At 46.7% G+C, this 17,933-nt stretch overlaps 1 protein-coding gene across 2 annotated transcripts in view; it reads right to left on the reverse strand.

Annotated features, from left to right (window-relative positions):
• Positions 1-1,346: 1,346 nt before the first annotated feature.
• Positions 1,347-17,933, reverse strand: part of DGCR2 (DiGeorge syndrome critical region gene 2) — a 76,813-nt gene continuing 60,226 nt past the window's right edge. For both annotated transcript variants that reach the window (XM_048514108.1, XM_048514107.1), the window contains exons 5-10: positions 16,020-16,096; positions 14,547-14,723; positions 12,636-12,839; positions 8,018-8,170; positions 7,432-7,668; positions 1,347-6,648 (exon numbers count right to left, since the gene is read on the reverse strand). In XM_048514108.1, the coding sequence (XP_048370065.1) occupies positions 6,407-6,648; positions 7,432-7,668; positions 8,018-8,170; positions 12,636-12,839; positions 14,547-14,723; positions 16,020-16,096 (1,090 nt within the window). In that variant the 3' untranslated portion in view covers positions 1,347-6,406. The remainder of the gene's footprint in view (positions 6,649-7,431; positions 7,669-8,017; positions 8,171-12,635; positions 12,840-14,546; positions 14,724-16,019; positions 16,097-17,933) is intronic.

Below are 17,933 nucleotides of genomic sequence, written 5' to 3' on the forward strand. Positions count from 1 at the left end.
ATCTTTGATTCCTGTGGCAGTTTTCCTTTCCAAGTGCTAACCAGGGCCAATTCTGCTTAGCTTCCAAGATCCAATGAGGCTGAGCTAGCCTCAGCCACCTGGGTGCATAAAACAGAATGGTCTAAAACAGTGTTGATAAAACATTCTTCTGGCCAAGCGCAGACCATAAAAAAGCTTAAAAAGATGGAACATCTCGCTTAAAAGCCTCAGTAAAGAGAAATGTTTTGATCTGTCAGGTAAAGCCGAGTAAAGTAGAAACTAGGCAAGCCTCGGGGGGTGGGGGGAGGGCCTTCCAAAGGAAAGATGCCACCACCGAAAAGGCCCCACCTCTGGTAACCACACACCTTGCCTGTGTAGGTAGGGTCAGGTATGTATGTTATGCATACCTGGCTGCTCTCTTCACCTGGCATTCACCAGCTACGCTTTTAGGCTTGACGGGTGATCAACCATATCACCAACCTCACTCTCACCCCTCGCTGAGATGGGCAACAGTCTGAGGACCCTTTCTTCCCCTTACCTGGCCTGTCCTTCTCCCACCAGTACACCCACTAGCGGCCACTCGTCTGCTTCGCCTTCCCAACATACAGATATCCAGGAACATAACACTATAAAATCCTAGGAACCACAACCACTGGCGGGATCACAGGGAAACAAAATCTGCCCAGTGGGGCTTGTCTATGGATATCAAATGGACATCTTCTGATGGGGCGTTCGTGGTCTAGAACTCAAGCACTGCTCCTGCTACTTGTAGTGCTCAGTGTGACATGTCAGTGCTGCCTGTGGTGCTGAGACCCACCAGAAGAAGAGGAGTTTGGATTTCTACCCCGCCTTTCTCTCCCGTAAGGAGACTCAAGGCGGCTTACAAGCTCCTCTCCCCACAAGAGAGACCTTGTGAGGCAAATGGGGCTGAGAGAGTTCCGAGAGAACTGTGACTAGCCCAAGGTCACCCAGCAGGAATGCAGGAGTGCGGAAACACATCTGGTTCACCAGATAAGCCTCTGCCCTCCAGGTGGAGGAATGGATAATCAACCTGGTTCTCCAGATTAGAGTCTACCTGCCCTTCACCACTACACCACAGGGACACAAGGTTCAAGCCAGAGGCTCCCTTTGGTGTCTGCCCTTTCGCTCATACCTGCGGCAAGTTGGCCTGGCTTTTACCTGTGCCTATAAAAGGCGACTGCATGGGACTGCCACCCTGTTCTACACTGAATGCCCTCAGGATGTTCCCACATCACACACACAATTAGCAATGTGACCCAACGGGGGGGCAAAGATCTCCGCCAACTTTGCAGACCCAGTTGCTTGAGAAAAACAAAACAAACTCTAAAAATGGGGGGGGGGGGGAACTGCTCAGTTTTTAGACGAAGCCCAACTTCCAGGAGGCATCCGCTCTTTCACACAAAAGGGAATGCCTCGCTTAAGCTGTCATTTTTTATCTGCCACTTTTGCCAGTACTTAAGATTTTTAAAATCTACCGCTGGATGAGGGAGTCTTTTACCATGCCGATATTTTTTCCCCAGCTTTCCCCAAACATACGCTTAACTGGATAATTAAGCTAATTAACTGATTAAGACAGTGCAGCCTTATCTGGAATTCTTTATATGGACTTTTAGAGTCTCCATGCAGGATCAGCCAAAAAAAATTTTTTATGACAGGACAATACATATTGAAAGTTCTCCTTGAAGGAGAAAAAATTGGAGGGAATCCACAGCACTGAATAAAAGGGGTGGGAGGGCAGCCGTGATCCAGCCAACATTCCCCATTGATTAATTCAGCAGAGGGAGATGTAAGCAAGCCTTCAACTCTCCCATTCAAACGAATGAGACGCACGGACGTTTAAGTTTAGCTGGACTGGGCTAAAAGCAAGATCATCAATGTAGTAGACTTATATGGGCTTTTGTATTATCTTAATATTTTCACACCTGTTTTTAATCTCTTTTGCTTCCAGAAACTAACCACCATTCTTGCCATCTTAACCTCGGGACTGATGACAGATCGCTTCCCAACATAGCCTGGCTGTCTCAAGGTTTAATTTGCAAACGTTAACAGTCATCCCATGATGATCGTATATTGTGCCGCCTCTGCATGATCACTTATAATACCCATATCTATTCTCTCTTTCTGGAACTGACAGGCTACCGTCATTAAAAAAGATACAGTAAAATGGGTTTCCCCTCCCCAGCCTAATTCCCCTGGTCCCACTTATTCTTGACAAATTCCACAGCCAATCTTCCATTTAGTCATTTGCAGAGGGAGTCGATTGGAATGGTCCTGCGCTCTTAGATAACACTCGCAATTACAGAGACTGCGGCTATAAAGACCGAACCCTAGAGATGCTCATGTACAAATGCGCTTATTACAGAGCAGGGGCCCAAAGCAGCCATTCAAGGCACAACCTTTACAGGATTGTTGGTAAAAAGGAAAAGGGGTTGAAGTCACTGATTCCAACCAAGCCACTGGGATGACTGAGACCAACTTAGCAGGAGGGAATCCCTGGATGCAACCTGGGAAGCTCTAGGACTTTCAAACAACAACAAAAACCAGCAAAACAAAACTCAGCAAACTACAGAGTTTTCAAGCAGCTGCTTCCCTGCCAGGGGTGGCCGGGCCATCAGGAAGCGAGAAAAACTTGAGCAGCCGTACCAGTCTCCCCCTTCCACCCCATAATAGCTGTACAAGCAAGCCACGTCCGCAATGAAATTGTGCTGGACGCTACTATATCCTTTCACCAAAAGATAAGAGCCAAAATTGTAACTTCGTTCGCCTCGTGCTGGACCGTCTTTGTTTCGGAATGCTCCGTTTGGGTCCTAGCGCCTACCTAGTTACAATTTTGTGGTTTTTTTCTTTTGTTGAGACAGAATATGGTAGCAATGCCCAGCTGACATGGCTTGAGGTTGGTTAACATAAGCCTCCAGACGCAACCCTTCCAGCCTTGTGGAAAAAAAGCTCAGCTAAATTATTGAGGGGCGGGGGGGGGGGGGCGGAGTAAAGACCAGCGCGTAAGAGCGTCCTGTGGCAATTCAAGCATAATATTGCATCACAGGATTTCCATTGTGCCCAGTAACGCCCTGGCCAAATCCTGGTTCTATTGTACAGTGAATCAAAACACCAGGACTGCAGCTAACCAGTCGGGTTCCTGCCTCGGCCTTTGCGGCTGCACTTTGCATAAGCTCACAAAGCGCAGTGTAGAAGGTTTATTCTCCACCAGGAACACATATTATACACCCCCTCTCTCTCTCTCTCACACACACACATATATATAAAACTAAAGGGACAGGTCAGTACCTACAATGTATAAAACTTATGAACGTGCTAAAAATGCACAAAACCCGCTTTTTATTTTCGTACTTCAGAAATGCTCGGAAATCGCCGGACACTGAACTCAGGACTCCGGCGGCAGCTGCTCGCTTGTTTGAAGGTTCAGGGCTTACAGTCCGCAAGCCCAAAGCCACCGAGAGTCCTCCGGGGGAAGAACGGCTTCCCTCGCTCTGCACCGCTCGTTCAAGGCAGCTGGGGAGGGGGAGTTTACAGGACTCAAGTTTTCCATTCACGCAGCCGTTTCTGCGGACACTCCGGACAGATTTAACCTGGACTTTTGTCTTATGAGGATAATCTATCTGGCTCGGCAGCCACCACGCAAAATAACAGATATGACCCCCATCCCCAAAGTCTGCTTGTTGCATGTGGGGTCCTTTTGCAAGACAAATTTCCGTTGTTTCTCCCTGGGGGAGCTGACTTCTGGACAGCCAGCTTTTCTGGGGTGGGGGGAAGGAATCGTATGATTCTAGCCGATAGCCGTGTCTATAATAAGCCCATGAATCAGATTTCCTAATGTGCTTGGACCAGGGGTGTCAAACGTGTGGCTCAGAGGTCACATCTAGCCCCTTGAGGGGGCTTTTCAGGACCATAAGCCAGCTGAAGCAGGGGACGGGGGGTTGCCACAGCTGGTCATGGGCCTGATAAGCCCTCTTCGGGCAGCCACCCAATCCCACTGCGGGCTTGCCAGTTCAGGAACGATCACCATCAGTGCCTTGCTGGGATGAACCAAGGCAGCCCCCAGGGCCGCCCTGACCATCACATATAAGTCCTATCCGGTCCTCATAACAAACGAGCCCGTCACCCCTGGCTTAGACATTAGAATGATTGCTGCATTGCAAATCACCTCCAGCGGCTTTATGATTGTTCACAGGCAACCACCAACTGATAAGTCCACATACAAAGCTGCCTTGAACCCAGACGGACCATCCACCCCAGCGCTGCCTGCTGTGGCAGTGGCCTTCCGTGTCTTTTCCCTGCACTGCACTGGAGACCCTTTTCTCTACAGGCTGCACCAGGAACCCTCAGCAGATGTTCCACCAATGAGCTGTAGCTTCCCAACTTGCACGGCGAATGACATCACCAGCCCCCGCACAAAAATCTGGCCAAGAACCACCTCCCCTGATCAAGAGTATGGAAGGGTACCTAGTCCTAAGTAGCATTTATGCCAGCGGAAGGGTAAACCAAAATGGGAGGGGCAAGTTCGGTTTAGAGCCAATGGGGAGCTAGTCCAGGGGAGTGCTCACTTCCTATCATGCTCCTTCCCGATCCCTCCAGCCTTGCTGGCTTTCATAAGGCAACAGGAATGCACATTCCGCACAGCCCTCTTGCGCAATTCAACAACGCTCTCCAACTCGGGGACAGCCCTGCGAGAGGCCAGGGACCCGTGCAGGCGTCGGGAGAGGCGTGCGAACTGATTCTTTGACCCCAGTTCTCCCGTCCACAACCAGTGAGCAAACGTCATCAGCCACAATATTCACTGCTGTGTTAACAAGAGTCAACATATCAACATATTGTTACATCAGTATACTCCTCACTGATTGTTTAAGGCTTCGATGAACCCAACTGCGTAGGGCAAAACTGCATGCTACATTTTTTGGCAAGCTGGGCTGGGGTCCCCTGGACTTGACTCACTTCCCCTGCGGTCGGTCACCCGACTGCTGAGGGGAAAGGCATTTTTAAAGGTTCCAGAAGCCCAATTCCGCACAGAACTGTAGCATGGGGGTAAACAGAGGTCCCTTCCTTCCCCTCCGCACTGCTTCTCTGAGCTGAAACAGCATCACTTTGGAGTAACGAGTGTTGGGAATATGCTATGCGGAGCTCCGAACAGCTTCCCGCAGTGGCCGTTTCAGCTTGGGAAAATGACGTGAAAGGGAGGGCAGGATTTCTTCCTTCTCTCCACACGGTAGTTCCAAATAGAATTGGCCTTCTATGGACTTCAGAGTGCTTCTTCCCCATGGCGGCTGCGTGGCTGTGAGGAAAAAGCAGATGGGCATGGGAAACCTCAACCGGGCTCGCAAAAAAACCAACTTATACTTCAGCCCCAAGGGAGGCAAGAAAACCAGCTCATAACCACTGCGAAGAACAGGGGAAGGCGACTACTCAAGCTGGGTGATCTTGTTTAATAACGAACGGGTTTATTCCCACACGGTCATCTCATGCCCCTCCCCAAACACTCATGAACCTAAGAAAGAACAGAGCCCAGTGAGAGGTCTGAGTGTGTTCACAGGTCACCAAGTTTACCAGCCACAGTACACTACGTGTAGTGTTACAGGAAAGCGAAACAGGCCGTTCCTCACCGAATCCACACCAGGATCTTTGTACTTTGCATTAACTTCACCCCGCCCCTGGGCAACCCCGCCCCCCCAACTTAAGTGTTCATACTTTTTCACACTCATGACTCCCTCTTCCAAGACAGCGGCGGAAGCTATGTGACGATCAAACTGTGCCTCAGAGCCTCTCTCTTTGGCTCGTGTTTTAATCTGCCAGAAATCATTATTCTGTTAAAAGGGGGGGGGGGCACAATCCAGCAACTCCACACTCCAGCCTCCTCTGCTTCAGGGCTGAGAATAAGAACGTGGGGTCAATTAAATTCTGTAACCACTGGCTGTTCTCTACATTTTTCTTCAAAATCTGCTTCCTAGATACTGCGGTCCAGAAGTTGTTGTTGTTGTTTTTTTTTAAGTCTCCCCACGACACATTTTTTTCACGGCTTCCTTTTCAGAAATGTAAAAGGAGATGGGGAGAAGACGATGAAAACTATCCATGCCGTTTCATTTCTTCTTCTTGAAAAATAACGTTGAAAAAAAACTTTCACGTTCTTCCCATAGCTGGGGAGGGGGAGGTGAAGCCTGCACGATCCATTTTGTTTTTCTAAAGAGGGCAACCCAACCAGAATGGAGAATGACAGCAATAGCCGAGAGGCACAATTCTAAACTAGAATAGTAGTGCTTCAAAAAAAGGAAGGGGGCGGGAGTAGAGCTTATTTCTGAAGTTCAGTCCACGGATTATCGTCCATCTGCATCTCTGGTGTGCAAACAGTTGCTCAGATTTATTTCTGACCGGCAGTACGCTTTTTAAAAATTTTCCTCTATACAACAGTATTCAGGGAACGGTGACTGTGTCGGTTTCCTGCCAAAGTCTCTGCCGATGGGCTTTCGCTTAAGGGCGTGTCAGGAGGTACAAGGAGGGTGCTGCTGTCGGCAGAGTCTTCCAGTTCCACCGGGGAAGGGCCGACCGAAGGCGGAAGCGACTCCTCCGTGAGCTGCGGTGATACGTCGCCGTTTCCTAGCGACGGCTGGCTGTTCAGTCCTGTTTGGGAGTGGATTCCATCTACAAATGAACGGCAAAAGAAGGTGTTGGATGAGTGGAATAATCACATCCAAAGGCTGCGTTCATGATACAAGTTAATACAGCCCTTCCAAGTGTTCAAAAAACTTCAAGTACCTTATGGCTTGCTGAAATTCTTACAGCACTCATGTAGGGGAATGGAGCATTTTCCCTATAATTCTCCCACTTGGTCTGCACCAGAAGGAGAATAAGTTGCCCAAGGATCACATGGCCTTCCCACCAGGTTTGTTAACATCAATGGCCATTCCAGCTGGTTACTGTGCAATTCAAGAGTTGGAAGACTTGAACCCAAGTCCCAGCGCTGTACCTTCCAGAGCACACAGGATTTGCTGCTGAGAACATAAGATGTGCATGCCATCCGGAATCATTTGCTAAGTCATTAGGCCAGAGCTAGAGTACCTTAGAAGCCACCCTCTTGACCAGTCTGAAGCCCAGAACCTGATTTTGCAGCATAACCTGCCCCATTAAGGGTGGTCAAGTATTACAAAAGAAGAGGAGGAGGTGGTGGAGTGGGATATACTGAGCACAGGTCTAGCGCAAAGACAAAGTAAAGTACAGCCCTTAAGCAAGTCATAAGAACATAAGAACATAAGAACGAGCCTGCTGGATCAGACATCTAGTCCATCTAGATCCAGCACTCTGCTACTCGCAGTGGCCCACCAGGTGCCTTTGGGAGCTCACATGCAGGATGCGAAAGCAATGGCCTTCTGCTGCTGCTGCTGCTGCTCCTGAGCACCTGTTCACGGCAACACTCTAGTGGAGTACCTGGGGCCGAACAAAGGATGCTGTCCGGGTTGATGGAAGCCTCGTAGGGGGGAGGGGGGTCATCTGGATGCTGAATATCTGGATACTTGTAAGCTGTGTAGGGCGGAGGGGGGTCGTGGAAATGGAATGCCCCGCCTTCCCCATCGTCAGAAAGATGCAGCGGAGTGAGGCCGGTTCCAAAACCATCCGGGCCATAATCGAAACCAGGCATCCTCCGGCCCAGGTTGAAATGATGCACTGCGGAGGGGAGAGAAGAGAGCCAAAATGAAAAGTCGTTACTATAGCACTGCCGTTTGTTCAGCACAGAATTCCACCTCAAAGGGGTATTGGAAGCTACCCTATCCCAACCCATCCCTGCAGTGCTCGGGGCGGGGATCACAACAAATCGGCTCGGGGTCACAACAAATCAATAACAGCTCATTAAAACATTTTAAAATAGACCCATACAAAAATTAAAACAGTAGTATAATAAACACCCAATAATTATTTACAATACAAAATTATTACAAAAAAACGGATGGTGGAACATAATCCCTTCCAATCAGCCTGTTCCCCCACTCCACCCTCCCAGCGGGCAGCAACTTACAATTTGCCCCAATCAAGGACTCGATGCGCTCCCGACGCCTCTGCCGCAGCCGATGGACCATGAAAAGCAGCAGGGACAATATCAGAAAGGAGGAGATGCAGCTCACAATGAGGCGCATGCCGCTCGCCATGGAGTCAAAGAGGCTGCTGCCGTCTGTGGAAAGGAACCAAAACACAGGTCCAGTGATGCAGAATAAAACCATTTCGGGTTCTTTTTTTCAAACTGGTGGAAAGTTCTGTCAAGTTGCAGCTGACCTGTGGCAACCCTGCACAGTTTCAAGGCTAGAGATGAAGGGGGTGGGCCATAGCCTGTTTCTGCATAGTTAACCTGGACTTCCTCAAAGGTCTCCCATCCAATGAACTAAGACTTTACTTCCAAGATCTACTGAATTGGGCTACAGTTTTGACCAGCCTCTTCCAAACTATATGGGGAAAGATATCTGCGGAAAAAATTATAGCACAAGAGGGCAGGGGTCCCCAACCTTTGTGAGACTGTGGGCACCTTTGTAATTCTGACACAGTGCAGTGGGCACGGCTGCAAAATGGCTGCAACAAAATGGCTGCCTCAGAAGGTGGGGCCATCCACAAAATGGCTGCCACAAAGTGCCTCAGGAGGTGGGACCATCCACAAAATGGCTGCCACAAAATGCCTCAGGAGGTGGGGCCATCCACAAAATGGCAGCTGCAGCTTACTTTCACTCGCACGTTGACAATTCTTGTGTTGGGGTGGCAGCTGCTGCCAAAGCGCCGGTTTTATAAGTCCACACAGTGAATCAAATCTCCAATGGCCAATCAGAAGCCATACTGGCAAAAGTCCCACCTGGCCTCACTCACTTTCTAAAAGCACTTCATAGGCACCAGGAAAAGTGCTGGCAGGCACAACGTGGGGAGAAAGAAAGTCACCATGGCAAAACGTTTATGGAGATTTCATTAGAGCAAGAACAGCACATCGTTCTGAATGAAAGACGTTCACCTAAAGAGAACATTTTGACGCATGGTAAAGGATTGGTTTTAAAACAGGAGCCAGTAGAAATGAGGTACTACTAGAGATGTCACAGTCACAGTTTTCCTAACCCGATAATATCCCCTCAAAACAAGCCAGGAAGAGGCAATTCACTGCTTCACACCAATCAAAAATGTTTTAAATTGTTGAGTACATCTCAACGGTAGCAATTTCCTACTCCAATTCGAGGAGCCGGTTCCCAAGCACCCTGGGGAACGTCAACCTAAATCGATGCACCAAGAAAGGAAATCGCACACGTCCCACACTATTAAAACATCTCTGTGGCGATGACAATTTGAAGTAAAGCCCTCGGTATTTTCCCGAGCTCAGGATAAAAACAATACAGGCCTCTCAAAACTGTGAATCAGATTCAGAGTCACTACTCTTGCTTCCATACAAGCCTCACTTTTCCAGGGGCAGTTATTAAAAGGAAGCACGCGCTACTTGAGGCACAGGAGATGTGTCTGCGCACACCCTACGAAACCTTAGAACTGGGATGAGAACAGAGATGCGCACAACACCGAGTATTTGGTGAAGAATGCAAGTCACGCCACATCTGCAGAGCATGAAAATCACACACTTAAGCCAATTTAGACGCATTTGATGCAGTCCTAGTGAAGTCACCCTGTGACGGTCTAGCCGGCATGCTCTGAACATTACCACCGAGAAAGAGGCAGGAGGACACAAAACCAAAACCTTCAGTCCTGCCTCCATTAAATGGATAAAATCATCTGAGCCCACTAACAGGAATGCCTAACTAATTCTTCTAATTATAGAGCTATTACTCTTGTCCTCTTCTCTGCAGAAAAACCTGCCTGCGCTATCTTGACAAGCACTTAACAACGTGCTCTCTGCCCAAGGAAGACACCTGCCTCGATAAATCTATCTCGAACACGCCACAAGCCACTCGGTGTGTTACAGAAAAACCTACAATCAAGGTCTTGTGAGAGAAATCAGCCTCCCAGCCCCACCACTCCAAAGATGTAGGGCTGGAAGGGAGATCTTTGACAAAGCAGCAACTCACATGCATCTTACAAATGTGGCGATGCATATTACTTGGGAGCAGCTTCCGGGGGAAAGCAGCGTTCCCCTCTTATATGTGAAATTGCTCTCAAAGTGATGGGCTATAAACAGATGCAATGATCCAGACTCCAACTTCCCACCACAAGTATAGTAAAATTATAAGACAGTTTGCTGGAGGCAAGTTACCCTCAGAGGAAATAAGTGCATCTCAGCTTGAATCTGAATCAAAGGAGACTTTAATTCAGCCTAGTAAAGACTCCTTGAAATTAGAGGACACCTTACAATAATCGTATAGCTGGGAGAAATCTGTTCTGGTAAATGTGCAGGAAATAGAATGGTTTGTATTCTGCACAAATAGAATTAGGAAAGTTTTAATCTGATTTTGGATAGAGACGGATGCACATACTTAAAAGAGAGCCAAAGTACAGGCTTTTAGAAAACCAGAACACAAATCCTACTCTGAAAGAATTAAGTCCATGCCCTCTTGAGGATAAGAGCTGTTACAGCCACTGTCTTTTCTGTTGCTGCCCCACTGTTATAGAGCAGCCTCCCAAAAAGGATCAGACAAGGATCCATCTTTGGGACCTTCTGGCAAGACCCTTCCGCACATGCAGAATAATGCACTTTCAATCCACTTCCAGTGCACTTTGCCACTAGATTTTACTGTGCGGAATAGCAAAATCCACTTGCAAACAATTGTGAAAGTGGATTGAAAATCCACTATTCCGTATGTGCAGAAGGGGCCAGTGAGAGAAAACAAGGCTGTGCTTACCTGTAGCTATTGTTCACTGTGTGGTCAGTCACCTGTGCAGTCTCGCATGGGAACCATGCAGGCACGGGCTTGTGTACATGCTGTTACCATGTGGGACTACACAGAAATCACAATGATGAACTATTCTTGCCCTCACTAATTGATTAAGCAACTTCAGTGTTATATACATATGCTAAAATGGGTAGATTACACTCGACACATGCAAATTACGCTTGCAAATTGCACCCTTAACACTTTTAACCAATGCAAATGGTTCCTTTTCCCACCCTGGGCATATACTCCACTTGCTTTGCTACCATCAGATCCTCTGAAGATGCCAGTCACAGATGCAGGCGAAACGTCAGGAGGAAATGCTACTTGAACATGGCCATACAGCCTGGAAAACCCGCATCACCCCAGTAAGTTCAGAAAGCACCTCGAATTTGATCCTGGTTGGCACTGGCTGAAGTTCCTGGCCACTATCAACAGCCCAGCAAGCAAATATTTCCCAGCCCAAGTATAAAAGCTCAGGGTACATTACAAAAGAATAAGAGCGGATCACTGTGGCACCTTAAAAGCTAAGGCATTTTGGCAACCAGGATCCAAAGGGGCTCTGGCTCTCAAAATGCTGGTGCCATGGTAGATATGTTATTCTTTACAGGTGCCAGAGTCTCTGATGCCCTGGCGGCAGTGGATTAACACAGCTACCCCTCCAGAATGTTAAGAGCAGGTTATCTCAACAACTGCAAGACGGCAATATATATTCCACAAATCCCTGTATTTGCTGATAGCTTTTTTAAAAGCCTCCCTGGTTTTACCGACACGCCAGAAAACATGGGCCTCCAACTGAAGGTTATTTATTGCATTTGAAGTATGTTAAAAGCACCCAATTTCAGAGTGGAGGGGGTGGCTCCCCAGTTTAGTACTACCAAGGACAAATATTATTCATCTTAGGTGCAAAGGAGGAAACGTTCAGGTAACTGGATCTTTATGAAGGAGCAAGGCAGGGCTGCAAATTTTACACAGAAAAACAGCAACAGCGCCACCTGCTGGCTCTCTGTGCTGATTTGCCACTGAACTTGGTCACAAAAATGCCCTTCAAAGAGACACAACCAGCTCCATACAAACAATTCTTTTGCAGTAATATTCTCATAGTGTGGGTGGCTGACAGCTTTTTGGGGAAGTGGCACTTGCAGGAAGGGAAATTCCACGGAATGAGCGATTCCTCTTTCCCAGCTGGAGGAGACTGAATGTCCCTTCGACACAGGGTTCTTACTTATACATGCAGGAAGTTTTAGCTCTTCTGGCATTTCCATCTCTCTCTTTCCATGGGAGGGAGCAGTGGAATACAGTAGAGTGGAGAGGGCTTGTTGTCGGCTACTGGAGGGAGAGGGGCAATGGGAAAGAACTTAACATCTGGTCTGTTTTCTGCCCACCGTGAACTACCTGAACTTCAAGGCAGGGCTGGAACAAATATTACAGCTACAAAAATAAACAAAGGATACTTTTAGTGTTTGCCACTTCAGGAAAAGGTTTCCAGGCAAAATAATTTCCTTTCCAGCCAAGAAAAATAAGAACATAAGAACAAGCCAGCTGGATCAGACCAGAGTCCATCTAGTCCAGCTCTCTGCTACTCGCAGTGGCCCACCAGGTGCCTTTGGGAGCTCACCTGCAGGATGTGAAAGCAATGGCCTTCTGCGGCTGTTGCTCCCGAGCACCTGGTCTGTTAAGATGCTAGTTATTCTCTTAGGACTTTTTAATAAGAATTCATATCAGATTTTTTTTAACAAGGCGAATACATGTATTCTCAAGACAAAGCTAATAACCTAGTTCAGCTCTTACCTGGATCTAAGCATGTAAATTTACAGCACTCCTTGGGGTCTTTGCGATACTGCTGACATCCCTGCGGCCGTTCACACAGGGCCGCCACGCACATCTCCGGCTCTCCTTTGTGACACGTACAACTTAAACACGGATCGTCTCCTTTGGGGGTGAAATAGTAGCCTTCATCTACAATGTTGTCTTTGATATCCACACAGGTTTGGCCTGAAACAAATAGGGAAAGCCCTCAGCCATGTCAGTTGTCATTACAAGGTGCGTGAGATCTGAAGACACTAATTCTTGAAATCCTTTGCACAAGAGAAGTGTTCCCCGAGCTCAGAGGTAGCTGGACAGGAAGGATTCTGAGTGATAGCCCCTTTACAGTTCAAGCTTGCAGATAAATCTTTGCAAAGGTCAATGAATATGAAGCTGCTGCACAGCGGGGAAAGCATCTGGATTCTTTGAAATAGATGTACCTGTTGTTGAAACAAAGTCCCTTTTCTTGGCACTTAAATTCTGTCACTATTTTTGTTTCTGGGACAACACAAATTTTCCTTCAAACCACTGAACCTGCCACTGCTGCAAGTACTTTGTATAAGGCGACTTTGCAAGTATCACTGGCATGTGTATTGGCTACTGCCCATTACATCACGTAATGAGCAATGCTCACAACTTACAAATGAAAAAGCTCTTCACTTCCCCTAATTCTATACCAGACAAATGGTTCAAGTGGTGACCTACAGGAGCAGACAGCCTTGTGCAGATTTTTACCCAGGAGGAACAGTGGCGCACAATGGTTGGAGCACCCAACTAACAATGGGGAGAGCCCCGATTAAAAGTGTCAGCTCAGCCATGAAATTCATGATGTGGCTCTGAACCAGCCACTCTCTTTGATTTACCTACCTCATAGGGTTGTTGTGAGGATGAACTAATAAACAGTGCATGGCACCCTGAGCTCACTAGAGGAATGGCAGGGGGGAAAAGTGGAATGGTTGGATCCTGCACCTCTGGTCCAGAGGAGCACTTCACAAAACGGAAGGGGTCATGGGATGGACCCATCTGATTTTGCAGCATTTTCCGTTATCCACTGCGACACAGTTTTTTAAAAGCAGACAGCAGTGGTCCAGCCTTCATCCAAACCCACCCACAGAAATGTACCTGAGACAGCCTGGTCTTTGAAGCACACATTTAAAATAAAAAGTCACGGACCTCCTCATAATTCCAGCGCATGAGGACCATCTTTTCTGATACAAACCAACCTGCTTGGGTCAGTTGAACAGGACCTATTCTGTGTCCCACTGCCATCAGAGGTCTCAAAGCCAGGTATACTGAAACAGGGGCTTCTTGGTGCTGCCCCTCAGACATTGGAACTGTCGCCGTCTCTCCCACACACATCCTCAATCCATAACACATTTGGTCTTTTCCTCTAAACTCTCGAAAGCTTGTCAAAGCCACGCTCTTCTGTCACTGTAAGCTAAAGACAACAAACTGCTTCTTCTTCAGCTTGGATCCTGCCCATTGATACTAGATCAGGGGTAGGGAACCTGCGGCTCTCCAGATGTTCAGGAACTACAATTCCCATCAGCCCCTGTCAGCATGGCCAATTGGCCATGCTGGCAGGGGCTGATGGGAATTGTAGTTCCTGAACATCTGGAGAGCCGCAGGTTCCCTACCCCTGTACTAGATGCTTACTAGTTAGTAGATAGCTGCTTTTCTTGATATTTGGCTGGATTACCTGTAAAGCATCAGTTTATTGTCTTGGATCATCATATACTGATTTCAGTTATCGTAATATAAGACCGATAATTTTTGCTGAAATGCAGAATATAGGGTTTTTTAAAAATAATGAGCAAAAATGGCATTTTTGCCCGCTTGAACTTTCAAGCATAGGAGGTACATCACGAAACACAAACCTCTAAGCAGGCAACTCACTTCTTTTGCAAAGGAATGAAGATTTCTCATAGCAGTTTTCAGCATACCAGCTGTGAAAACCACGGTGTCGAAGAGTCGGGAAGTGCGAACATTGAAACTGGGCACAAAGGATGTTGTCATTTTCGGACACAGCAGCGCTAAACGTAGGCTTAGGGGGCAAAAATACTTCCGATGAACCTAAAATGACAAGAATTCATCATAGAGCAGCTATAAAAGAGGTCATTAATTAGTCTTTTAAAGTCAAGTTCAAGAAAATCACCCACACAGCCAACTGGGTCTAAACATGCAGAAGAAGAAAAAGAAGAAGAATTTGGATTTATACCCCACCTCTCTCTCCTCTAAGGAGACTCAAGGTGGCTTACAAGCTCCCTCTCCCCACAACAGACATCTTGTGAAGCAGGTGGGGCTGCGAGAGTTCCGAGAGAACTGTGACCTAGGTCACCCAGCAGGAATGTAGGAGTGCAGAAACACATCTGGTTCACCAGATAAGCCTCTGCCACTCAGGTGGAGGAGTGGGGAATCAAAACCTGGTTCTCCAGATTAGAATCCACCTGCTCTTAACCACTCCACCACGCTGGCTCTCAAGACGGCTATGATGTACTGAAATGTTTGAAATAGCAAAACCGCCCAGTTCATACATGCAAGCTGCAATGAGATGCAGAAAGAGATGGCGCCAATTCATAATGTGTGTGAAGAATCACATTTTGGAGTGCTCCCTATTGTTTTGAAACTCCCTGCAAATAGAAAACCAAACGTAGGGGGAAGAGAATCTTCCTCCAAAAAAAGAACATTTTTTTCCTCTTTGATGCACCTCTGAAGATGCCAGCCACAGATGCAGGTGAAACATTAGGAACAAGATCTACCAGACCACGGCCAAGCAGCCCGGAAAACCCACCACAACCAGTTGAATCCGGCCGTGAAAGCCTTCAACAAGATTCAGCGATGTTCAGAAGTACCATAAGTGCCATCTGCAGTTTTGCCTGCAGGTGGCAGTGCAGGGATTACCTCCCCACACTTTTCTCCCCTAAAATAGTTAATGGGAATCAACAAAAAGAATGTACCAATTATGATGCAACTGCACAAGGAACGTGATGCCATCTTGCACCAGAATTAAACACAAAATGCTGAACTCTTTGTTCTTCAAGCTCATAAGAGAACAACAAAAATATTCCCTTATCCTTAGCAACTACTGTGTGAATTTCGAAGTCGGTCTGCAACAGTGAGGCACATTTGAGCAGGAAAACATCTCTTACTCACTCACCTGTACACCAAATCAGGCAGACCGGTCAGGGATAGCAGCAAGTAATGCCAGGAGATCAGGGGGAGGAGGTTACAGGAAGGGCATGATAAACATGACTGTTTTGTCTATTCGAACAACACATACTTGAAGAAAGCCATTGCAACCTGTGCATTTAGAGGGCTTCAAGCCTTAATGGAGACGCACAAAGATCCATGCCTTGTTTCAGTGCTTACCTTTGAAGGAAACTTCCCAGTGCCCTTCCAGAGAATGGTTCCGGTTCGTGATGACAAACTGATATCCAACCCATAACCTATAATGGGACATTTTCTTGTCAAATGCCAAACCGGAAGAACGTTTTTCAGAAATACAAACACAAACAGGAAAGAGACAGTAGTACTTGGGCCTCTTCTGCACATGCAGAATAATGCACATTCAATCCACTTTCACAATTGTTTGAAAATGGATTTTTCTATTCCGCACAGTAAAATCCAGCTGCAAAGCGCATTGAAAGTGGATTGAAAGTGCATTATTCTGCATGTGTGGAAGGATTCCCCGGTGTTGACTCTAAAATAAGATCTCTTAAAGACATCTCTAACAAGATCTTTTAAAGAGCTCATCAGCAGAAATGGTTATATGCATCTAAAACCAACAAAATCAACAGGAATTATCTGGGGAAGGCTAAGGAACACCCAAAGCAGGAGAATGTTGTGATAGTGTTCTTGTAGTTGCATTTAATCCCTGACACTCAGTGTTCTGCAATCCAACCAGAAGGCTTACCACTGACATTCCTGAAAGGGTGAGCTGGTCCTTTATCTTGGAAAGAAATACTTCCCACCACTAACCATGACATTGTTATAAAATGCTTCTCTGCTTAAAGACATACAGCATGTACTATAATCATCAGATGAAATGCAGACTTCCCCAGGCAGGCAGCTACGAAGAGGAAGGGCAAACCTCAAGGGGCCCAGTTCCAGGTACATAATGATCTTGCCTTTGACAAGTGACCACAACCTGTTCAGCTGCCCTTAGCGGACAAGAGGAAACAGACAGGGAAGGGGGGCTCATTCAGGAAGAGAGAACCCAAGGTAAGTAGGACTCTCAAGGCAAAAATCAGCCCCTCAAATCGGGACCAGAAGCTAACCTTCTATTAACATCTGTTAACATCTGTTAAGCTAACATCTGCCTCATACGGGTGTATGAGGTGTGCTATTCTTTCTGTGGCCCATCCTAATTCTAAGGCAGGATACAGAATCAGGATCAAACCTTCATGTTCATACTCTGTTTCACATAAAGCCGTTAGTTCAGTTACCGTATTTCCCCTAAAATAGGACAGTGTCTTATATTAATTTTTGCTCCCCAAGATGCGCTATGTCTTATTTTCAGGGGATGTCTTATTTTTCTGTGTTCTGTTCGTCAAGAATGCTTCCAAACAAAAACTTTGCTATGTCTTACTTTCGGGGGATGCCTTATATTTATCACTTCAGCAAAACCTCTGCTACGTCTTATTTTCAAGGGATGTCTTATATTCGGGAAAACAGGGTAGTTGAGGTGCAGCAGCTGAGAAAATCGTACACTTATGCATTAGAATATGGTCCAGAACGAATATGAGAATTATCATTCATTCTTACGCGCTCACGTTGTCAAAACCATAATTTTGTGCACTACTGAATATGGTACTTTGATACAAGAGTGTAGGCAGCAGGACCCAGACAGAGCATCCTATAACAACAAAGATCTGGCATGCCTTGTTCTGTGGCAGAGGAATATACCACCTACTAACATCTTTATGTAAAACAGAGTATGGTTTGTCAGGCTGAATTGTGAATTAGGCTATAACTGCATTCCTCCAAACCTCTTCCAAGAGGGCTCAATGTAAGTGGAAGATCACTGTACACTCTTTTTACGCATCAGAATATCTAGACAATGGGAAACGATCCCAGGTGGCAGACAAAGGCCAAATTTCAAAATCACTGATATGTGGCTTTATATTTTTGGCAGTCCAGAAAGAGAGTCCAGAAGCTCCGCTGCACATGACCGAACAAGTGCATGCCTTCAGTTGTCTGTGGTCCAACAAATGACACGATTCAGTTCACAACAGAGGACAAGTCAATTCAAAAACTGCCATGATAAAAATAAGCATTGCTAAA

This window comes from Sphaerodactylus townsendi, linkage group LG13 (genome assembly GCF_021028975.2).
Source record: "Sphaerodactylus townsendi isolate TG3544 linkage group LG13, MPM_Stown_v2.3, whole genome shotgun sequence".
Taxonomy (NCBI): Eukaryota; Metazoa; Chordata; class Lepidosauria; order Squamata; family Sphaerodactylidae; genus Sphaerodactylus; species Sphaerodactylus townsendi.